Source organism: Dermacentor andersoni, chromosome 2, assembly GCF_023375885.2.
Source record: "Dermacentor andersoni chromosome 2, qqDerAnde1_hic_scaffold, whole genome shotgun sequence".
Lineage (NCBI taxonomy): Eukaryota > Metazoa > Arthropoda > Arachnida > Ixodida > Ixodidae > Dermacentor > Dermacentor andersoni.
In genome coordinates, this window is record NC_092815.1 from 137142752 (window position 1) to 137168146 (window position 25395).

A 25395-nucleotide genomic window follows, 5' to 3' on the forward strand; every position below is an offset into this window, starting at 1 on the left:
ATCCAAACAAAAGCGCTAATATTGCTCTAACCAAGTGTAAAACATTTTAAACATTTATAAAAACAATGTGTTGATGATTACACTCCTGCGAAAAATACACACCAGCAGCAAAGAAGAATACACTTCGTTGCTGCTACTGTGTATGGTTGAGCTCAGTGCCGCCAGGTGGCTGCACCGTGCAGACCATTCACATTTGCACTTCTGCTCATCTTATGGCTCATCCCGTTACGGCACAGTCAAGCGGCCAGACTCTGTCCCCTTGCGCTTGCGTTTGCCCTAATACCGGACTCGCGAAACGCTATTGCGTTTAATCTTCCGGTGTAAAGTGACGGCCACAAACGTGCAAATCCTGACGCCGATGGGATAGCGGCAGTCCGATGCGCAGCAGCCAGTTCACTCGTACACTGCCTTGCAGAGGGACACGATGTCGCAGCTCGACATATTGCCAGTCGCTACGTTTGCAGTCCGAATCATAGTGCTCGCGAAAAGACAGACCGACTCTGACCGCGGAGCTCTCGTCAAAATGGAGTACGTTGTAACACAAGCAGACGACACTTGCTGTGTGCCGGAAGTGCTTAAGTGTACTGAAAAATTGTTCTTGTGCATTCTCTTTATGTTACTTTCTTTTCATAAAAACAAATTAACATTCCAACTATTACGAAGATCATTTGTTTACCATAAAGTTGGAAAAATTATCGATCACACGCCCTTGTCAGCCAATCGGATAGCTTGCCCCACTGACGTCGTATGGGCGATTTCGGTCATATGGGTAGGGGCGGCTTAAAATTCCGCCGAGCAGTGTGCTGCGATCGGCAGCGATGTGCATTTTTAAAACCTTATAATAAATTACACGCTTCACGCGGGGCACTTAGATGTGTCAATGGTCAGAAGGACCTACTCTAACGACTCAGTACGTTTGTAGAAAATCGTCAAAAGCGTTTTAGGGTCCCTTTATATATACGGCTCCACGAACAAGTCCAAAATGGTCGATGTCTGCACGTTTAAAAAGAGCGCCAATTACATAACTTTTTCTTTCCTGTCATGTGCTGCCGCTGTGTGGGAATACAGGGAATTCTTTTTATTGCACATCCCTCTCTGTTTTCATTGCATGGTTTGTTTTAGAGCTAGTTTGCTCCGGCACGTCCATATACTACTGCTCGCACATTGGCATGCGTGCATGCAGGTGGCGGTTTGGGTTCTGTTCCGCGGGTGGTTTTGGCTTATTGCGCTCGCAAAACTGATGGCTATCTCATTACTAATCGCTCAAAGGGCGACCGCCTGTTTTTCGATCATTTAGTGCTCGCAGGGGTGCGCATAAGAAGGATGCCGCTGTGCCTGCTTTTTCTTTTCTTACCTTTTTTTTCTGAGACTCACGAAGACTAATCGCCTCTGGTTGGTGATAAGATGAAGATTAGCAGAAGTTTGTCACAAGTTTTGCTTTTTTGACGGGCACACAACCGCACAGTTTTCTTGAGTGCGCTCACCTACGTGGTTCGACTACACTATGAATGCAAATATTAGTGTAAGAGCAGGAACATTTGACACTTGCGAAATATTCTCGTACGTGCATTGAACTAGTATGTGTATACCAATGCATCAAATTTTTAATTCTTATTAGTTTATTTCCTTTCTTATTGTTATTCATGAATAAAGAGTACATATATACCAACACAAAATATATTTTTTTCACTTTACGGTCACACTAGAAATATTATGGAAATTTTTTTTAGACATAGATTTCTCAGAAGAATTGGAATCTGCAATAAAAAAAATTGACCTTGGGCGGCCGCATATGGCGAAAAAAATCGTCCCTGAAAAGGTTAATCTTTAATATGACTGAAAATTAGGAAGCAAAACCGTATAAATAAATGGCCAGACAGGAAAGAGTGTCACCAATACATCTTCGACACTGAGCTACAATAATCAGTTCATATAATGTATGTTAGAATAAGCATGAATGGTGGCAATCTCACTTTCATTGTTATCAGGTGATTCCAGTGTGCAAATGTGTCTTGCTAGTCTGTTACGAGAAGTGCATGAGCGTGAGCACAATAGACAACAGCATTTTGTCGAGCTATTTCACTGCAAACTCAGGAGTAGGCTCACAATTGAACCTATGCTGTTTCTTTCTATACACTGTGCATTTTTTATTGTATTGTGCCAATCACAGACGAATGACGTAATATAAATGTGCTACAAGCACATGCACTGGCAGATCATTCTATCACCATCTTTTTGGGGGTAAAACAACAAAAAGAAAAAGAAAAAAAAAGGATTAAAACCATCAACTAGGGCCCAAACAAACCATATGATGATTACACTACATTTACAGGATCGGTGCGAGTCCATTTGAACGATCCCGTCAGCACTTCTTAACATCCGACCTGCTCGCAAAGATAAGAGCTAACAGTTACTTTCGACAATAGTCGTGAATATCACTGGCATGGGTGAATTATTGTTTAGATCAAAATGGTACAGCTTTCTATCCACCTACTTCAACACATGTGCACAGTCCTTTTGTTCCAGAAAAACAAATAGTTCTTGCCCCTTTGGCACAGCTAACAAGGCCTAGTACAAGCTGTCAGTGGCAAATGTAACTACTCTGGGTATAAGATATTGAGTTATAAAAGATAATCTCACATCTTTCTTTGCATTTCTGCAAAAATTGCACCTTGCTATTTTCTGGGTTTTTCCAATATTTTATGTTTTTTTTACTTTTTCTTTACTTTTCGATTGCTATGTATAAACAAGCACACAAGTCACAACAGTCAACAAGTTGACTGCCCGCAGACAAAACAGTTGCAAGTCTATGGCAGTGACAAATAAATACCAAAGCAAAGTATTGGAAATGCAAACGAGTCACTGACCACATTGTCTCTAATCTGCAGGTGCTTTCCATCACCGTTGTCCAAGAGGTCTAGGATATTTTCGTTGTAGATTTCCATGTAGGAGACTCGTAATAAGTACTCCCGTTCTGGCACCTGTACCAAAATAAACACACCTTTTGGTAAGTGAGCACTTTAAACAAAACTACTACATTTGCTTGCATAAAACGAACATTTTGGGGAATCGTGGCAGGGTAGTAGGGTAGTACGGGGCTCTTGTGCCAGTTGAGTGCACAAATACTCAGTAAAGATTCAGACGACGTTGCGAATGATACACAGAATATCACAGCAAACATTGGCTAGGCACTACGGCCACATTTATTCAAGATTCAGCACTACTGATCAAGTTCAGCTTAATTCATTTCTGCCACTCTCATTGGCACCAGAGCCTACTAACTCGCCAGTACACTAAGAAAAGATTCTCGGGTTTTACGTGCCAAAGCCATTATACGATTGTGAGGCACACTGTAGTTCGGAACTAGAGTGTACTAGAACATAAGAGTGTCCGGAACGGCCGCTCTTTCAATGCATTTGAAGTGAAGCCAAAAGACCGTAATGCCGTTGGGGGCACTGCGACTGGTAGCACTCACACGGCTTAGTGCAGAGGTAGAATGTCTGCTTCCCATGCAAAGACCAGGGTTTGAATCTTAGCAAGGAGTAGTGTTTTTCTCTTTTTTTTTTACTACCTCATGCATTGATGTTTATATTATTAATACTGCTGCTTAATAGTCGCTTCTGTTGCTATGTAATGCAAGAAAGAGTGAACCATAACATGGAGGAATCACAACAAAATTTAATTTTTTACCTTGAGCAATAATTTTTGCAGCGCCACCTCACGGGAATGACCAAAACTATCCCAACCAAAGCATGGCCTCCGAGACCTGTACACATACACAAGCCTGCCGACGCCCGCTTGACAGGCTCTGCTTGCTTCGCTGGCTGTGCTTTCCGAAGCCATTGACGCAAAAGGGAAACGGGCTGTAGTAGCCGACATTCAGTGACCGTGAAACGGTGCAGTTTGAATTACCAGAGTGCATGCTTCTTGCATACCATCAGCGATGGGAGACTTCTCTCTTGGGGTGCATTCAGTGTACAAGTACGCACGTTGACGCAGAATATGCAGTATTCGAACCTGGGCTGTTTCGCGGTCACTGAACGCCTTCTACTACAGCCAGTTTCCCTTTTGCATCAATGGCTTCAAAAAGCACAGCCAGCGAAGCAAGTGGAGCCTGTCAAGCCGGCGTCGGCAGGCTTGTGCATGCGTATAGGTGTAGGAGGCCATGTTTTGGTTGGGATAGTTTTGTTCATTCCCGTGAGGTGGTGCTGCAAAAATAATCTTTCAAGATTAAAAAATTTAATTTTGATGTTATTCCTTCACTCTTTCTTGCCTTGCATAACAACAGAAGCAAGTATTAAAGGGACACTAAAGGTTACCATAAATTCAAGTTAAAGTGATAAAGCAATGCCCTAGAGCGTCTAAGGCGTCAATATAATCGCGAACAGAGCTTTAGTAACCGAGAAATTGAGGTAAATGCATGACACGATTTGAGACCCCCAGCGACATTCCGGTACTAGCCCGATGATGAAAGCACTCCTCATCATAATTTATGTCACCAGTGCTCAACTACTCGTATTAAGATAATTTCATTAGATTATAAGACGGAAGGAAATGCTACTTGCCTACTTCTATTTGATTCTAAGAAAAAATAACATTTTGACATTACCTTTCAGCAGTATGGGTGACCGAAAGGTTTCGTTTTCGCTCGGCTCTGCGCGCTCGACTTTGCGCCGCGCGCGCTTTGGAGTTTCAGTTTCTTTATTGCGTCGTGCTGCGGTGGTCCAGCTGGCTCGCGAAACTTGCATTTGAAACAAGCAGCGAGAATGCCACGTAATGTGATGTCGTGAGATGTGCGAACGGTCCGCAGTTAAGTGCCATCCCTCTGCCACAGCGCACTGGCAAAGAGCCGAAAAATCATGTAGTGTGCTCGCTGCACTTTCGTCTAGAGGATTACGATTTCAACGCCGACTTTACTGAAGTCGCGTGGTATGGCTTTCAAAGCAGGCCGCCGCTGTAGTAGTACGCAACGAAGCCGGCAGCGCGAGCCCTCAGCAGCAGGTCACGTTCATCAGTGCTTAAATCACTGAACTCGAGCCCAGCATCGCGAGCCAATGTGTCGCTGTCAGGGTCGTCCGTTGCAACGAGCGTCGAAGTTGGCGCCATAAAATAAAGAACCTGCTTATCGCCGCGCGCTTTCGCTTCCGTTAGCCACCATAGTTCCGCTTTCGCGCTACTGTCGGCTCTGTCTTGGCTCTGTTTCTGGCCGCGCGTTTGCGTTTTGTGCAGAAAAGCCGTAGCGCCGTCTGTGGAAGCCGTTTTACTCACCAACAGCGAAACGTCACTATGAGACCATGACGTCAATACTCCTAGATCGGAGGGCGGGTGAACGGCGCTAGAGGTACGCAGACGCTTCAGAACGCATTTTCTCTAAAAATAAGTATCTTCTTCGCACGAAAGAAGCGTTTCGAGGTTTCTGGGATGGTATTTCAACAGTCTACGTTGACTTAATATTAAACTTTAGTGTCCCTTTAAGCAGCAGTATAAATAATATAAACATCAAAGCGTGAAGTATTAAAAGAAAAGAGAAAAACACTACACCTTGCTGAGATTCGAACCCAGGTCTTTTGCGTGGGAAGCAGACATTCTACCTCTGCACCACCCCGCGTGAGTGCTACCGATCGCAGCGCCCCAAACGGCGTTACGGTCGTTTGGCTTCACTTTTGGAAGCGCGTTCCGGGCACTTTCCAATTCTACGTCACTTTAGCGGAACTCTGGATTTATCTGGACATCTGGGGTTCTTTACCATGCCCCCAATGCACGATACACAAGCACTTTTGCATTCCACCTACACCAAAATGTGGTCGCTGCAGCCAGGATTGAACCCGATACCTCCCTGGTACACTCCGAAAGATAGTACAGTGTGTGTGTGAGCGTGCGTGTGCATTGGGGGAGGATTTTAGCAGAGTAAATACAGTACTTCTACAAAAATTGCCTTACAAACTTGAACTCAGTGTACTGTGGGTGCACAAGCAAGATTTTTAATATTGTGCCATTACTGAGAGCAACAAACACATGCAGTAGAAGGCTTCTCTCGGCATAATAAAGGTAAGTCTTACAGAATTTAAAACACTTGAAGGTGCAGTGCATGTAAGTAGGCTGCCTGTTTAAGTTCACGCAATTATGTTCACACTAACTGAGCATTATTCATATCATGAGAAGCCAACAAACAAAGACACCAAGGACAACATAGGGGAAATTACTTGTACTTACTAACTGAATTAAAGAAATGATAAATAAATGGTAATGAAAGTGGATGAAGAAACAACCTGCTGCAGGTGGGGAACAATCCCAAGTCTTTGCATTACACATGCAATGCTTATTGAGCGATGCTTATTGGGCATTACATGTGCAATGCTTATTGAGCATTATGCCACACAAGATGCAGCTGTAAACAGGTGGCCAGCCAAAAACAGCTTATCTTGAATGTCTTACATTTTGGATGATGTCGAAGATAGCATTTATGGCCAGGGGGATAAGGCCAGGCTGGCTGCTGTTTCCCATCATTGTGTGCGTCTTGCCAGAAGACGTTTGACCAAAGGCAAAGATGGTCCCTGGAAAGAGCATCAAATGTTTCAGCAAAGCAATGAGTGGGAGAAGGTGGCTCATGCATGCACACTTAAGCAAAGAGTTTGCAACATTTTGAGAAGCAGGCACTCAAAGTGAAAGGGGAAAGAAACATCCAATTATTAAGAGGTTTCACATGCAAAAACAATATAATCATGAGGCAAACCGTAGTGGGGCACTCCAGATTAATCTTCACCCCCTGGGGTTCTTTATTGTGCAGCTAAATCTAAGAACACAAGCATTTTTTTTTTTCATTGCACCCCCATCAAATGCGGCTCCTGTGGCCTCGAGCTCAGCAGCATAACACCATAGCCATTAAGCTACTGCAGCGGGTCTGGAGAGGAATACAGTACAGCCAAAACCCACGATAACAAAATCCCGCAACAATGAAATTCTTGCGACAATCAAACATTTTCGTATCCCCAGCAAACGCCCATAGGATTCAATGCATTTCGAACCTCTCGGCAACGAAATGTCGCTGTATTGCAATCCAGCATCAACGAAGTTTACTGGAACATAACTCTGCATATTGCCTACACTCTAAAAACAGTTTGCACCCTTTGAGGTGTATATTTGTCCCACAACAATAATCGTCATCTGCCTTGCTTGCGTTTCCTTTCTTGAAAACTCGGCGCTCGCTACTTTCCTGTCGAGAATGCTGCGTCACACTGATAATGCGCATGCCGTTCGTGACTGGGAAGTACCGGGCTCGCAGCGTTAAAGAAAGGAAACGCGGGCAAGACAGATGACGATTATTGTTGTGGGACAAATATACACCTCAAAGGGTGCAAACTGTTTTTAGAGTGTACTTGCATAAGGCTAGTAGGCTCCAAAATGTCCTTAAATTCAATTGTTTTGCACTAAAATTACGTAAAGTACCATCACATTACTACTGTGGGCACCGCCATTCTTGTTCACAAAAACAACTAAGCGCCAGAAGCGGTCAGTGTGCTGGAAACACGTCATGGCCGCCATCTTGTTTGTTGATCACCCGTTTGAAGTGGCACGCGTGTTGCTACCCATGTTGCTACCGACATGTGACGACGGTTTTTGCAAGCCTACTATAGGCAAGATCGTAGATCGTTGTTCGAAACGCGCATTCAGTTTGCGTTCCCCCCGGCCTATGCCAATCGCGTGAGGCGAAACTGAACACAAACTAAATGCGCATTTCGAAGTACAATCGCTCATCACGGCAGTGCACTGCTTAATGTGTGCCTCGGTGATAAAAATGCAACAAAAACAAGAAAATCCATGTCCCACCCACTTGGAATTGTTTATGGCGCTTGAGATGGTGGCCGCAGCACATGGAGTGTCACGCATCAAGCCATGATTAAGCGATCGTCCAGGAATATGCATCCCTTGCTTCAAGAACGCTGGTTTTGGTGCCACCCGACAGGCATCGCATGCGGATTCGGCGCCGGCCGTAGATTTGCATGAAATGGCTGTTATCTCAATCGTTTGCCTTTGGGGGCACGAGATACAATCACTTTTGCACTCAACACTAGACGCGTCGGCGCCTACATGCAACAGCATGCGCTCGAGAAATGCTGCTGCATGTGCTGTTGCTCTAAGTCCAGCGCAGAGTTACGCAATATCTCGCAAAAGTGACTGCATCTCCGAAAGCAATCTACCAAGAATACTGCGCTACGGCAGTGCTGCCACTGCTTGTACTGTCGCAATGGCGCTGCGCACTTTGTACTGTCGGCAATGCGGTTCTATATCCTCGAGCAAAGCTTGCAAAGCAGGCTAACGAAATTTTGACAGCAAAGTTTTGTTCTGCGGTGCATTACCTATCTGTGATGTCTCTTTCCGCAACAACGAAATTCTCATGAAAGCGAAGTTTTTTGCATTCCCTGCCGATTTTGCTACTGCGAGGTCAACTATAGAACCTCATTGATGCGTTCCCATTACGCATGTTTTTCCGGCACCAACGTTTGCTATCGAGAACATGAAAAATGACCCAATAGAGTCCTGCTCATTTTTTACTGGTTCATACGTTCCCGGAAAACACGATTTTTCGGCGTCAATGTTCAGTACATCGTCATACTGCAATAGTATGACACGTTTTCCAGCTGCAAGATCCCATGTAAACAAGAAAATGTGCAAGCTAAGCGCGAATCTAGTACATAGCTGCTAAGCGCGAATCTAGTACATAGCTGCTCGCCACTGCAGCTTCACTGCAATACTCGCCTGCCAGTCTCACGTGAAAACGCCGGCGCGCACTCAGTTTCTCATTTCGGTACCAAAAAAATCTTCTCCACGGTCGTTGCACGAGGCATTCCCGGCTATCCCCGGCAATCCTACTGCGATAAGCATCTTCGGCTAGCTGTTTCGCAGCGCATGGTGCCGTCGGAAGCGTAGCGCACGCTTTTATTAAGCGATAACTGAAATGAGTCGCCGTTCCCTGCTGCAGACTGCAATCATACACGTTTTCTGGCTGCTAGATCCCATGTGAACAATTTTTTTTAAAGAGGGACATTTTTACTAAAGCCGCTTATTTATTGCCAATTATCTCTAAAAAGTAAACCAGGAATGCCGAATGCATTTCACTGGTCATGCTGAAAAAAGGAAAAGTTGCAAAATTCATTGTGTATTATTTACATACTTGTCAAAATTACAAGAAACTACACATATACACATGTTTCACGTGCATTTCATACACCATGGATAGGATACTCTGCCGAAGGGGTCACTGAAGTTTGCAGGTTTTCTGCAGGGTCAAAAAAGCATGCAAAGCAATCTGAAAGGAGGCGAACATACAGCAGCATATTCATTCTCTAGGCAAAGGCTATCCATACCTTTAGAAATAATTGTTAATTGCCTACTTCCTCATCTTGCAAAATATATTAAACTTTGTCCTGTGTATATATTTAAAAATATTGTATATGTGCATGGTGTTTACAGTGGAAATTCAAAACAATGTTGAAGTGAGAAAATAAGAATGAGCCAGCCGAGGCTGATGCTTCTAATGCGCTTATCCTATTGTCAGGGTTTGAATTAATAAAGTGAAAGTATGAATTAGAAGCCGTGCACGTCCGCGCAAATAATGATGCAGTAAGCTATTAGCCCCAATAAAATATCAGGTGAAAAGGTAGAGGCAAGTCAAAAGAAACCTCAAATGATGTGGGTTACAAAACTCCAGTAGTGGGGGGGGGGGTGAACTTCCTCATCGCGGTGGGGGCCTCAGCCCCCCCTTCCTCCCCCCCCTAAAGAACTCTGGAGGGGGCTCGAGCCCCGGAGCCTACCCATAGTCGGCGTCCATGGCTTGAAGATTACTGTCCCTTCCACTCAGACCACTGTATGCACAGCACGAAAACTGGTGTGTGTAGAATGTTCATGCCAGCAGAAGAAGGCGGAACCTGGCTTCGCAGCAGAGCATGATGGTGTGTCCATGTGGCTTCATCATTTCTGTAGCCAAATGCACTGCGCCGTCATGCTTCCATGGTAGTGGAAGCGTGAGCGCATAAATGCAGCACAAATGCACATCAAGTGTCCGTAAAATTGCTATCGCAATAAAATGTCATTATAAACAGAACTGAAGATGGTGGTAAGTGCACAATAAGGTTTGAGGGGGCACTCAAGCTATTTAGGAGTCCTTTACGACTTTTGCCACTGTTGTCACCTAGGACATGCGGACAGCAGTCGCAGAAGCGGCCTAATTGATTTCACGAACTGTCCTATGTTCTACTTTCTTTCATTATCTTCAGCTGCCCTTTAACAGCAGCAGCTGTGTTTGTCACAATTCGCAGCAATTCTTTTCACTTTCTGTCCATGTCCCAATACATCCTGCTACTTTTGCACATTGCCTGCTTAACTAAAGGTAAATAAGAAATCTTGCACAACCGTCGCCCTACATCAATGCATAATTGAAGCATTCATAAACCAGCACTAAGGTGAACTTGAGCAGTACAGGCAGCTGTTCAAGGTGTATGATGCCAAATTGCTGAACATGTCGCACATTTACAATTCTTTGGTACACATACTTGCCTAATACCCCTGTCACACGGCAAATCTAGTGTCATTTACAATGAATTACATTCATCGAAAATGACATTTACAAACGAATGAGTTTGCCAAACTCATTCACATTCGTTTTAGAACTGAATGTGTATCCTCGACACCATGAGCGTACCGGTCAGTTTCGCAAACAGTATGTGCTTCTTTTTTTGTTTTAAAAAAATAACTATTATTTTATTGATTTTATTACCTAATTAACGACATTGAAGTGCATCACAGTGCATAATTACAGAAAGCTATTCTCAATCCAATGACTAGACAGCCTTTAGCTTTCGCTGCGGCAGTCGTGTTGGTTCACCCTGGAGCATCGGCCGCAGTCACTTCGGTTAACCTAACATAAATGCATGCACGTTTTCCTGTGGCACACGTCAAGAATGTGGATATTAGGAGCCTGCATGCACATCAGAATGGCGATGACACGCAACTGCCCTTCTCGTACCACTTTAGCAGATGTAGTCATCATGCTTTTCGCCATGTTGCTTGCCTGATCTTCAGCTTGGCTTGACTCGACTTCATTAGCAATGTTCATAAGTTAGTGATCGAACACTATGGTATGAAAGGGACGATCACATATTCAGAGGTAATTTAGCGCATTGGAAAATAATTATTGGATAAAGGTGAGTTTAAGGCTATTTTTGAGTGCCTTTTTTTTTACCATCGTCCATGTCATAATTTTCAAATGACATTAGTTTTCGCCGCGATAATGACATTTACCCCAACAAATGTCTTTTGTTGGTAATGACATTAGATTTATTGTGTGACAGGGGTATAAGTCACCCACTCTATAGCTGCATTTTCTTGAAAACAAACATTCACTGTTCGCACTACATCGAGGAGCAACACAGCAGGCCTTCTTCAGTATCGCAATATTCACCACATAAAATGAATGGCTAGTTGTACAGGCAAACATTGAGAAGTTGCTCTTTTTGTGAGAGCACAACAGCTGTGCTATGCTCTATTTTCATCTCACTAACTCTGTGCAATGGAGGCTATGCATCACATCAGCCAATCAGGAAAAACTAGCTGCAAGTACAAGAATAAAAAAGAAAAAAAAGGGGGAGGGGAGGGGGTCTGCCCGTTGCTCACCTGTAATCCTCCCATGACCTCTCCAAGGAAGTTAAGCATAAACACGAGGACAAGAAAGGCGGCACAGTGGACAAACAGGTGCTTGCGTGTCCACCATGCCTCCTTTATTTTTGTCCTGGTGTTTCTTTGTACTTGACTCCCCTTCAGTCAAGATGTACCAACAAGCCTGTATCGCTACCTTTTTCTCTTCGCTTGAACATTATCACCCATGGCAGCAAAAGACACAGTGGTAAAGCCCTTCTGGTTCATCCTCATGCTGCAAGGAGCTTACCATTGAAGCCTAGCATAACTGACTCCACAATTGGGTGGCAGTACTTTTGATAAACTTCAAGGTTGGTGCTTGTAGAGTCAAAAACATGGTCTGTGGAGGGAAAACATGGTGAATTAGCGGGGACTGCAAAAACATTTTTGTTCAGTGCACAAGTTTGAACACTAATATATAGCACATGGCCATACTGAAATTTCTGAATGTTAATTTCAGTTTGGTTTAGACATACAGTCGATCCCGGATATATCGAATTATTGCCTATATCGAACAGTTGAAAAATCCCCTTGGGAATCCCATGCAAAAGTATAGCGCTATTGTTCGCGTATCTAGAACTCCCGTGCACCGCCATATCGATGTATCGAACTTCGTGCTGAGCTGCGCCCCGGCAAGTGCGCTTCTCCCACCATACCCCAGCCCTGCAAGTGCGCTTCTCCCATCGCATCCCACCCCGCAAGTGCGCATCTCCTCACGACGCTCTCGCGATGTTCCCGCGATATCACGTGCGCCGCCCCGCACTCTAAGAAGGGGGCGTGTGGGTAAAAGGCACGTGACGAGGAGCACTTGGAGTGCGATTGGGAGTGAAAGGGAAGCGGGAGGGAGAAACCACGCTGACCGCAGGTGCAGCGAGACGAACGAGGTCAGTGCAGCTTGGGCTTGTGGTAGTGCGGAGACGGGGAGCGGTGCGCCTTTCAACTCGCTTTGTTCCTTTTATTCACGAGGCCAACGTGAAGGCTTGAGACTCATGTGGTGCAGTGCGTTTTTCTTTCCGCTTTTGGCACGTGTTCTGGAGCCATGGCCGCGAAAAAACGCAAGAATTTGGATTTTTCAACAAAAGCTGGCGAGAAAAAGTCGTCGGTCGCCACGGTGTTCGAAATGCCTCCCAACACCCTGAGTACGATCCTCAAGAACAAAGCCAATGTTAAGCTGAAGGCAGTGCAGTCCAGTCACCCTGGAGCATGTCGTGTGCGCGTCCCAACCTTTGACAAGGTCGAGAAGGCGTTGTACTCCTGGTTTTCGGAGACACGTGCCAAGAACATACCTGTTGACGGCCCAATGCTCATGAAGAAGGCCAAATGGTTTGCTGTGGCCTTCGGAGAAGAAAGCTTCACTGGTGGCACTGGTTGGCAGCAGCGATTTAAGAGTCGCTACAGCATCGTCGGAAAGAGCCTTTCGGGCGAAAGCGAAGTGACTAGCACAAGTCACATAGAGAAGTGGTTGTCCGAAGAGTGGCCAAATATTTCCGACCGCTTTTCACCGTCGCAAATATTCAACACAGATGAGATGGCACTGTTTCGGCAAATGCTGCCAAACAAGACTGCATCTGAAGGGCACTGCATACCACGGTGGAAAGAACAGCAAATTGCGCGTATCAATTTTGCTTGTTGCAAATATGGATGGGTCATGCAAACTACGGCCATTTGTTATCAGCAAGAGCAGGTCGCCACGCTGCTTTAAGAAAGCGAAAGGCCTCCCGGTTAAATACACGTCCAATAAGAAAGCTTGGATGACACAAGATTTTTTTCGTTGAGTGGCTACAGGCGTGGGATGCTGAACTGGAGAAGTCTGGCCGCAAAGTTTGTCTTCTTCTTAATAATTGTTAGGCCCATCATGTCACTTGTCACTTCGCCCATGCGAAGCCTTCGCCACCCCGAGTAGGGGAGCAGCGGCGACGCCGGGAGACGCGCGCCCGAAGACAACAAACAACAACCTCGTCGCAGTTACCGTGACCACCATGACATCGACTACGGAATTGCATCCGATGGCTCAACAACCCGCACTGGCTTTGAGCGATGAGGTTATGGATTTTGCCGCCCAAAACCGGGACGATGAATGACTGGCCGGAAATTGCACCAGGGCGTCCGCACACGCCAACGCACATTTTCCCACCCAAACGGAGACTGACCACGCAGAGGAGGGTTGGCAGATATCCCAATCGCTCAGAGCACGGAAGAAACAGGCAAAGGAGCAGAACATACGGCAAGGAGGGGACTTCTCCGCGCACAGCAAGCATACAGCGGACAACCAGCCAAAACGCCGGGGTCAGTCCACAAGACGCAGGCCACCACCACTACCCAAGGATGACCTGAAAGTCCCCGGTGAGGTCGATAGACCTCACCGGGAACTGCCACTGAGGAATGTAACCACCCAATCGCTTTCCGACGCAATAGTGGAGGCCTGTCAAGGAAAAATCAGGTGGGACCAGTTCATTCTCCGCATCCGGTCGGCCTCCAACATAGCACTAGCGTCCACCCCGGATGCGACCGTCGCAATGGCGATGAGCGGCGTCACATCTTTGAAGATCAACGGAAGACCGCACGTAGTCAATGCCTACGTCACGCCAGGCGAAGGAACCAGGATAGGTTATCCACGGTATAGAGCCGCACACTCCGTCTGAGACAGTGCTCTCCTTACTTTCTTCAAAGACGTCCTACCGAGATACATTTACTACAGAGGAGGTGAGAAGGAGTGCATTCCTTTTTGTAGCACGGTCCAATTCTGCCGAGCGTGTGGAGAAGTTGGCCGCCACACTGATGTGTGCCCGCAACCAGATTTGCCCATGTGCCGTACCTGTGGAGTGTGCAACCCAGAAGTAACTCACAACTGTACCCCGACATGCAAAATTTGCTTTGGGGACCATCTTACTGGAGACCACAGTTGCCCAAAACGCCTCAAGCCTGTACGAAACCAGGCAGCGAAACCACCCAAGAAATCACACGAGCCAGCACCTCGCTGGTTCTTCTCGGAGGACAAAGAATCGGAATGGGCGTGCGGACGAGGTGCGACCAACAGGAGCCACTCAAGAACCCGCATGCCATCGAGCAACCGCTCGGAGCACGGACAATCAGGGCAGCAGCGCCGAAGGTCCACGTCAAGGCCAAGACCAACCACACAGGAGAACACGAAGGCGAAAGCCCATCTGAGAAGCAAGTCACCCTGGGCATCCTTGACACATAGCAAGCCACAGGCGAATCAGGTAAGCTGGGCGAAAATCGTATCTCCCACTGCCAAACATACATCTGTTACACCACCAATCACGCAAAACCTTGAATACAGAAGGGTAGTAGACAAGAACAGACAACTAAAAACAGATTTAGAGGTGGTTAAGTCTAGGATGGCATGCCTCGAGGCACTACATTTAAAACAATCGAGCAACACGCCAGACCCAGCGAACGCACCCGTTGTGCAAAGCTTGACAACGCAGCAACCACAAACACTGTCGCTAGCCTACCTCGTACAGCAGATGCAGCTTGTCTTTGCCAAACTAGAACAGATGGAACGCACGATTAGCGACCTAAGCCAGACGCAGAACCCTCACAAGAGAACTAGTGAAAGCCCGAGCTCTCCCACCAGACAACCGAAAGAAGTAGGACCAGGTTACGAGCACACCAATCATGGCTAGACAGTACTAGTAAAAAGACCGAACAAGTGGAAATATGGCAGTGGAATTGCTGCTCACTGCGGAAAAAGCTAGCCAATTTCACAAAATTCATTGAATTGTCTCCAGTCCCTCCCGATGTCATATGTGTACTGGAGGTAGGCAAACACCAAGTAAATCTGAAGCGCTATGTGTGCTACAAGACCCTGGAGTACCCACAAATTGCTACCTTCGCAAAGAAGGACGTGGCACTAAGTATTAGCTATGCAGGGAATGAGCCTGTTTAACATCACGTAATCACGGTCTGGCCTCAAAAGCGCTGCCGACCTAAAACAGTAATAATCAATTTTTATAGCCCTCCCAGAGAGAAACAGGCCGACTTCGAGAATATACTACTGCACTCATTGGGCCTTCTAAAAGGAAAGGACAAACATATTTCTGTAGACTTTAATGCACAGCACTCTAACTGGGGCTATTGCAAAGAAAACCCCAAAGGAATAATGCTAGCGGACCTAGCGGAAAGGTACGACCTATACCAGCTTACACAGCCAGATCTCCCCACACGCATTGGTAATAGTGTCTCAAAAGACACGTCACCAGATCTGACATTCACGAACACCGCAAGGAACACGATGTGGACAAATCTAGGAGAAAATCTTGGCAGCGACCATTTCATTTTGAGTATATCGCTCAGTGCGGCCACGATAAGAAGGGTGATCGGGAAATCCAAGATCTCGGACTGGGTGAAATTCCGCGAAGGGCTAGACATTCACGGAGACCTGACCGACGTCAGCACATAGACAGCACAAATCAAAAGGTCACACGCGAGGGTAATGAAGGAGATTGAAACAAACACTGAAACTCCAGCGATCGATAAACACCTACTTCATTTGTGGGATGCCAGAAGGAGCCTCACCAAACGTTGGAGGAGACAGAAACCTACCCGAAAACTGAAAACACGTATAGCCCAGCTAGCACAGCAAGCTAATGAGTATGCACAACGTTTGAGTGACACCAATTGGAGACAGTTTACTGACTCGCTCAAAGGCACACTGAGTACTAAGCGGACATGGCACGTCTTGCGAAGCATGATGGACCCCGGAGGTACAAAAACAGTGGCGAACAGGACACTCAAAACCCTAGAGAACGAGTTTAAAGGGGACAACATCAAGTTAATAAACACGATCAAAGAGATATACGTCGGGCACAAGCTTACTACAGAGCTGCTACACACGGAACAGAAAAGAATAGAGCAACCCAATTTAGACGCACCTATAACAATGGAAGAAATATACGCGGCAGCCCAATCTTTTCGGAAAAACACGGCTCCAGGAAATGATCAGATTACCAATGCCATGATCCGAAACCTCAGTGACGCAGCCCTAACACAAATCATGGACTTCTTTAATGATAAAATCTGGAGCGAGGGTGGAGAACTCCCAATAGATTGGAAAGAGTCCAATATCACCCTAATACCCAAGCCGGGTAAATCCAGGGATATCCAGAACCTAAGACCGATTTCACTGACATCATGCGTAGGAAAGTTGTTTGAAAAAGTGATCTTAACCAGACTGTTCACCTATGTAGAGATGGAAAACCTTCCACCCAGCAACATGTTTGGCTTCAGGCCACACATATCAGCTCAGGACGTGTTTCTCCTTCTGAAGTACGATGTCCTGCACCCAATCAGAGGCTGGAGTGACAATTTTATACTGGCACTCGATATGAAGAAAGCTTTTCATACAATCTCCCATGACTCGATCATGGAAGGCCTGGAGTCCATACAACGTGGCCGCTGCATATACGCATACGTTAGGTCCTTCCTGACGCACCGAACCGCGACAATAGGTTTGGGATCGACTAGGTCCAACACTTTCGACCTCCCGAACAGAGGCACCCCACAAGGAGCTATACTTTCTCCTATCCTCTTCAATGCAGGCATGCATAAGCTCGCCATTGAACTACAGCAGGACCCATATTTAGGTGTCGCTATTTACGTGGACGACATAACCCTTTGGACACGAAGAGGGTTGTACGCGGAAAAACAGGACACACTCCAGAGAGCAGTAGACAAGATAATGGCTTTCACGGACGGAGCAGGGATGAAATGTTCCCCTGAGAAGACCCAGCTGGTCAGAATCAGGGCTAAATACGCGACAAAAAATGATATTGTACCAATAACGACACATCTGGACGAACGTCCCATTAGGGAGGTGAAAATACTGCGCATTCTGGGAATCTGGGTAAAACAGAACGGAGGCACCACACACACCATCCAAAAGTTGAGAGCAACAGCAAGGAACATAGCCCGTATGATACGAAGGATATCCAGCAGTAAAGATGGGCTAACTGAAGAAGAAACGATCAGGCTGGTCCATGCCTTTATAATTAGCAGGGTCACATACGCACTCCCGTACCAAGTACTAACAAACTAGGAGATGAAACAAGGTAATACAATTAGAGGGGAAGCCTTCAAGGCAGTGCTTAGCTTAATCCGATAAAGTTGAGAAACTGGGCGTCTACAACACCTTAGAGGAATAGGCGAGCGCGGTCCTCATAGCTCAAAGAGCGGCTCTGCTCAACGAGCCAGGGACGTGCAGTTCTAGAAAAGCTGGGCTTCACGCCACGACCACTGTACTGCGACGAGGATACAGTGTTACTGGACAGGGCCACGAGATCTCATATTACGGCGGCACCGATACCAAAGAATATGCACCCACCATACCATGCTGGTAGAAGACGAGCACGAGCTGCAACCTTGCGGAATCGTTTTGGGAAAGGTTCTACCGCGTACTACACAGACGCTAGCAGAGCCAGTAGAGAGAGTCACACACTAGCAGTCACTCAAAAACGTGTCATAACGGCCACAGTCATAACTCGGTCCACGTGTGCGGCCGAAGCGGCTGCAATAGCCGTGGCCATTGCAGAAGCGGAACACAGAAACGAAATGGCAGTCATACTCTCTGACTCGCAGACAGCATGTCGCCTGTTTCTCAAAGGGACGGTACCCAAAATGGTATGTAGAATTCTGGGAGAAACCCTGACAAAACACCACGACATTATTTGGTGTCCGACTCACGAGGGCTTGGAGGGTAACGTTGCGGCGGACCGTATAACTCGAGGATTCAACAACTGAGCTGCGGCCAAGCCGAGACTTCTTCCAAGCATTCGTGACATTCTTCTACAACAGCGGGAGGAACGCAGAGAGTACAGTCATCCACACAAGGCCCTTAACAGACAGCAGAGTAGGGACTGGCGACGCATTCAAACAAACAGCTTCCCCAACCTGCATCAACTCAGTAAAATAAACCCAATTAGATTTCTCGACGTCTGTCCATGGTGTTCTAACAAACCCCCACTACAACATATCACATGGGAGTGCCTGGAACGGCCTTCACATATTACCAGCCCATACATAACTGCACATCCACTGATGTTAAATAGGCAGTGGGAGGCATGGCTTGCGGACGAGGGAAAGGACAGCCAAGTGGCTCTCCTAGATCAAGCCCAGCGAGCCGCTCGCGCCATTGGAGCCCTGGACTAAAGGCCCAACTACGCTCGCCTACTTTTCTTTTTGAAAAATAAAGTTTCTTTCCTTCCTTCCTTCTGCTGCCAAACAAAATGGCAAAACTTCAGCCTCTCGGCCAAGGCATTGTGAAAGCGTTTAAGGTTGGGTACAGACGACTGGTGCAGAGGCTCCTAATCAACCTTCGATTAGTTATCGAACTCAAGGTGGACCTCCTCGGAGCCATTCTAATGCTGGCTGGCGCTTGGAACGATGTGAAGAAAAGCACAATTGTGAACTGCTTTCGCAAAGCAGGCTTTGTGGTAGCTGCAGACGACTGATGTCTTGACAGTGGAGACTATGACGCTGGATGCCTGGACAGCGAATTTCGCGAACTCTCGGGATTCCCAGGCGCCATCCCAGGCGGCGTTACAGCATACGATTTCGTCAGCGCTGACGACGGCGTGCAAGCTGTAGCGGATCCGCGCTGATGAAGAGATTGTGGCTGACATCATGGGTGACGAGGACGCAGACTCGAGCAGCGGCGAAGGTTCTGACAAAGAGGACCAACCACCATGCAGTGCAGCTGAACTTCCATCAGCTTTCAGCGTCATTCGCCGCTGTTGTGGCACAAGGAGCTGGCCCTTCTCATTTGGACACTGTCAACAAGCTTGAGGACAGCTTAATGAACTTGATGGTGCAGAAGAAAAAGCAAGCAAAGGTCAGAGATTTTTCTCTGACGAAATGAAGTGCTCTGGTCATCGCGCTGTGTTTTTTTTTTTACGCGCCTTGGAGGCACAGATCGGTAAGTTCCTGTTAATCACGACACCGGGAAACTGCTTTGAGATGTGTGGAGTTGTTAGAGACGCTTTTGACATGTATATTTTATATTTCGAATTATCTATATATAAAACTATTTCGCAATCCCCTTCGAGTTCGATATATCCGGGATCGACTGTACAATGTCAGGGATGAATAAACTAAAGGCAGATGCACTTCATCTGACAAAGGCCCCACCACCCAGTGACTGTGTCAAATTACACAACTTGTATAATCCCTCAACCAACTTTTAAACAAGGCAAGCATACTATTTATTAAGGCCCTTCTATATAAATCAAAGTATAGTAAGAGTGAAGTTAATGTTTGTGAAATCTGTCACTGCTTATTGTGCAGACCAAATCATATTTGCCTTGTGCTGGTGAGCAGTGGGCTTTGCATACACATGCAGAGTGCCACGAGCATGCGTATGGTGTGCATGTGCTACTTTGTCAATTACCAGGTATGCATGCTTTGATGCTGGCAAGAAGTGGTAATGATCGAGCGATTGCCCCTTTCTCGGCTGTGATTCAGATAACATAGTGCCAAAACAGCTCTCGGCGCTTGACCCACCCGTTTGACCACTTCACACAAGTGCGATCACTTATGTGCAGCAATCAGTGTAGGTTAGCCAAACTTCGCGACTCAATGCCTACAGTAAAAATGGAAAAATACAGCACTACAGAAGTTGAAGTGCCAGAGCAGTAAAATATTGAAGTGTACAAACCGAATGTGTGGAGTGAGTTGATTTTTCCAGATTCCATATATATAGTGTTGCCATGTGCCTTCCAGATGGCCTTTTCGCCACTGTTTATCTCCCTAAAAGAGAAAAAAATACTGGTAAGACAGGGTAAAAAAACGTGTTACTACACAGACCAGAATATTTTTATTGCCGCACCCACATTTAGAGCAAGCATACATAATCCTGACCTCAGTCACCATCTGTCGGTGTGGCTGGTGCAGTGACTGAGGGCTGCGCATGCAACAAGTACCTGGCTGAGCGCCAACCCTCTCACTCATTCACCAGTTTCCACAGTCCCCAGAAAAAGATGGCTGCAACCTACAAGCGCCGAAAATTCTGGTCTACATAGCATTTCATTTCAAGAAAGCATTTATGATCAAAATAAAAACCACAACCCCAATGGAAAAAGAATCGCATGCTTGCAGAAAAACCAAGATGAAGTGACTTGCACAGATGCCATTGCCACTCATAATTGATAGGGCTCCACATTGGTCTACATAGCATTTCATTTCAAGAAAGCATTTATGATCAAAATAAAAACCACAACCCCAATGGAAAAAGAATCGCATGCTTGCAGAAAAACCAAGATGAAGTGGCTTGCACAGATGCCATCGCCACTCATAATTGATAGGGCTTCACATTCCACAGTCACACATCCTACGAATAACTGAGGCTTGATGTCTCAAAGGAGCACATGTGGTCTATGAGGGACATTGTAGTAGACGGTGTTCTTTGACATGCACCTGTGCCTAACCTTTTGTGTGACAGTGTACAGGCATTCCAGAAAGTAAACGGAACACATAAGTGTCGGCCAAACCGAAGGTTTGTTCAATTTGCCTACATCATTTTAGCCACTTCACAATGTGCGGCATCCAGCCATTCGCGTTCAGCAATGGCACCCTCTGAACCGTACCGTTCGTTTCCAAAGGCTCAGCACAAATTTAGTACTGGTTAACAATTTTTGTGCACTCTCCCTACTGATGGTGCCGACATGCAAGTGCAAAGCAGCAGCGCAGCCAACGACACAGCACCCCGACATATGCATGATTGAAACACCGCTTACACACACCTACTGCGTATATACAACACCGGATGTGTTGTTTACGTGCTTAAATTTTCATGCATGTGTACACTATTCAGCTGTCCAGGCTGATCAAACCAACATTGTTCCAGATTAAACAATGTGCCCCAATCAATATGTCAAGACTGGTAGCTTACTTTGATGTTTATTGCCCTGTAATGCCGAGGGAAAAATAAGATCTTTTGCATGTTTACCAAAGACAGAAGTTCAGTTCAATATATGCTCTAGGGTGTAAGTTGCTTATCTGTAGCACAGGAACAGCTTTTTTCTGCTGTTTTTAAGACCAAATGCCTAAGAAGCAAACCATACTTGCAGTTTGGAATCAGTCATTTTTACCATGCCTCTCAAACTAACATAGACGATGCAGATTATGCGGACTAACCGCATCTGCAGCTCACCATTCATTTCACTTGCCGTGTTATGCCTGCATTGCTGAACTCGAGCTGCGCAACTTTTGGACTTCTTGTACCCTGCCATGAAATGCTTCACAGTGGTGCATGCGAATCAAATGGACCTTGCATCACAATGCACTAGCGGCGACAGCATGTACTACTTGCCATGCACAAGATAAATCTGCAATGACTATGTGATACGCTTTTGACAACTGCCTCATTGACAGCTCAAACGAAGGAGCGCTTCTTTTAACGGTCGATGCTAGGGGAGATTCTGCACTTGCAGTAGTCATTTGTCGGCGGCAAACAGCTTCTTCCAGAAGCAATTGCTTCCTGCATATGTGGCAAGCGTCCTTGGCCAAGCTTTGTTTCTTGAGATAAGAAGTGCCTTCAAGATTTCTTGTAGAAATTTTCAGTATGTGAAGAAGCCAGTGTGAACACCCACACAGTTGCTCATGCAGCCAAAGGACTGACCATTGACATACGAAATGCTAGACGCAACGACGCCTCGCACTACAAGCAGTTAGTGTGAAACAGTGATAACCGCATAACGTAACTCCAACTCACCTTTCAATGGGAGGCCTCAGCCTGACAGCTACCTTGATGTTCGACATATTACTTGCATGGGCTGCTTGCCCGAGGGCGAAATTAATGAAAGCCGACGCACATTGCTTATTTCATTGCGAAAACTAGTAGCAGCTACGACATTTGACTTTGACTAAAGATTCGAAATGGTTCGAATGAGCGGCGCGAGCGGTAACGTGACGTCACAGCTGCGCCGAGGAAAGCAATCATTTTTAGTTGTTTTGTTAAATATATAAGCTAAATAAATCAAATAACTGCATCTTGAGCAAACAAGTAATTATTTTTTTTAATTTAATTTTTACGCTAGTGTTACAGCGTCTGTTGCTTTTCTACTACTGGGTCAAATTCAGGCGTGCGTCTATTTGTCGTACAAAAACCCTCACGTGACCTGATCCTAGGTGCCTAGGGACAGCATCGTTTAGGGATTTTTGAGAAGGCGCGACGCTGGAGCCGAGCGCCACCGGCGTGCGTCTATTTGTCCAATGCCTCCTTTACTAGATGCCAGCCGCGTTGTCCGTAAACTCGGTTCCTGGCCCTCTCCCTTTTCTCTCCTCCGGATGGATGGATGGATGTTATGAGCGTCCCCTTTGGAACGGGGTGGTGGCTTGCGCCACCAAGCTCTTGCTACTATGCTGCTTAATATCCTACCTAGGTTAACCAATGAAAAAAACAAAAAAACCCCACTATGAACTACCACGTCCAAATTTTCTGATACCCTATTGCGAACTGTGCTTTTGTACGTCTCCGTCTTTTGTCGTTTCCCTACTTTTCTTCCACCAATCCTCCAATCGCCTCTTACTGATGTCTATTGCGGACCTGTTTGCTTTACCACTGCTCCCGCTGAACCCAAGGGCGTCAAGGAGGCCAGTGCCTAAATCGACCGCTGGATAGACGTCTTCACATTCTAATAAAATATGCTCCGTCGTTTCCCTAGCTTTACCGCAGCAAGCACATGCTTCTTCTTCCTTCTTATATCTCGCTTTATATCCGCAAAAAGGCAACGAGCGCCGCTTGTGGCGGACGTCTGCAACCTAGATCACGTGCTGCGGCCTCTGAGATCAGCACGGCGTCTGTTGCCATCTCCGAGGCCCGCGCCGCTGCCACATCCGCCGAAAGTTAAAAAGGCAACGAGCGCCGCCTAACGGAATTTATGCTGAACTAGCTTCAACTAAGCACGGCCGCCTCGATCACGCGCGCACGGGCTTGCTCCGGCCGTTCCATTCGGACGGAGAGGGCGTAATTGCGGAGAGTGGCGCGGCCGCTCTTTTCGCCGCACCGCGGCGCGCGTGCCCGACCCCTCGCCTTCCCTGCTATGGCTTCGCAAGAGGCGATTTGCGGCGCCTTGGACGTATTGCGTGGCGGAAGAGTGGCGGAAAACCGCGATGAATACAAATTTACACAAGAACACTAATGACTCCTGCGGCTAGGTATTTATTTTCATACTAAGCTCCAGACGCTGCGGCCGCATGTTGCCCGAAGCGGGCACGCATGATGCCATGCGAAACGAGTGCTCCCTGGAAAACAATCATATCTGCGGGTTTTGGGCGCAGCAGGCCAATGAAAGCATGGAAGTATGGAAAGGCATTGCTTCTTTATAAAAGAAGTGCCACGTCTCACGAGGCAACGCAGTAGTAATTTTTTCCCCTGTGAATTCATGAACGTTTGTGCATGACGTACAAGCTCGGTCAGAACGTCTTTACCGGTCAAAAGCAGCCTGGAAGGAAAATGGCAATTGTACTAAGAAGAAAATGGGCAGGCGATGTTGCACGCTGAGCTGTCAATTTTATATTCCTTAGGCGAGCTCATCACTGTTCCTCCTGTACGAGAGACTCTGCTCACCAGAGTCGACAGCCGCGGAGAGCAACGTCCTGTCGCTCTGATTAGTCTGTATACTTGAATATCATGACTATATTCGTGGTAAAAATTACCAGCATAACAAAGTCAGTGTATGCAGGAATTTATTTACAATAAAAAGTTGTCAGCTCGCGCGCGCTCGAGCTGTTTAAACGCGCACAACCTTTCGACTGAGCGGCTTAGTGATTAATTTTTTGCGATAGGCCACTCTGTCCGTAACAAGAGCAACAATGTTTCATAGGAGGGGCTTTATGAATTTCTTTGCCACTATTGACGATGTGACCGAGGCATGGTCTTCTCTTGCCTCGCATATAAATAGAGGGCAACTCTCCAGATGCGGCAAAATCATTGCCGTGATCTTCTTGCACACATCGTTTGTGCCAATACGTGGCACTGCGATGTCGATGGCCTTCTTTTCCACTGTTGAAGGTGGCCGCTGCACTGAAAAAGAAAAGGTAAGAACAAAGTGCTCATATATCAGGACTAATTAAGGAATATGGAGCTCCAATCCCGGCTTGAAAAAGTAATAAGCTCGAAAGGCTATTATAACTGCATGCGCAATACATGAAGTCTGCCTACTTACAGGGCATCACTTTCAAGGGCGCCAGCAAACTGTTGACATCATCCACGAAACTCGGTGGTTCACAAATACTAGAAAACTAAACGGTACAGAAACTATATATTAGTGACCGGCATGAAAAAGGTGCAAAAGCATGGGGAAACAGCACTAGATTGAAAAACACGTTTTTTTAAACGGAGCTGGGGCCTATGCATACCTAGGTAGGAAATCGCTAGTTGCTGCTGACACACTGCTTTGATCATCCGCAATATCGGGTGGTTCAGACAAGCTGAAAAACAAAACAGTGCAAGAACAAGAAGTTGGTTACCACTGTATGTGGTGTACAGAGGTAAAAGAACCAAAGGAAGCGCGCGTCCTTTTTGAAAAACTGACATCAAATAAATGGTGCTGCAGCGGATGTGCATACCTGAGTAGTGCACTACTGGTTTTAGCCGAGGTGTTCTGAGGAATGCTCGATGTGTCCAGTCCTGAAGATGTCCCGCTCGGCACAGCTGGATCAACTCTGCTCAATTGGGTTGATGCAGAA

At 46.4% G+C, this 25395-nt stretch overlaps 1 protein-coding gene across 1 annotated transcript in view; it reads right to left on the bottom strand.

Annotated features, from left to right (window-relative positions):
* The window catches only part of LOC126540031 (uncharacterized), a 122993-nt gene extending 100356 nt beyond the window's left edge, over positions 1 to 22637 (bottom strand). Inside the window, exons 1-5 of the mRNA XM_050186832.3 lie at positions 22418 to 22637; positions 20363 to 20454; positions 11942 to 12031; positions 6436 to 6554; positions 2868 to 2981 (exon numbers count right to left, since the gene is read on the bottom strand). Coding sequence (XP_050042789.1) covers positions 2868 to 2981; positions 6436 to 6554; positions 11942 to 12031; positions 20363 to 20454; positions 22418 to 22464 — 462 coding nt within the window. The 5' untranslated portion in view covers positions 22465 to 22637. The remainder of the gene's footprint in view (positions 1 to 2867; positions 2982 to 6435; positions 6555 to 11941; positions 12032 to 20362; positions 20455 to 22417) is intronic.
* Between the last annotated feature and the right edge of the window lie 2758 nt (positions 22638 to 25395).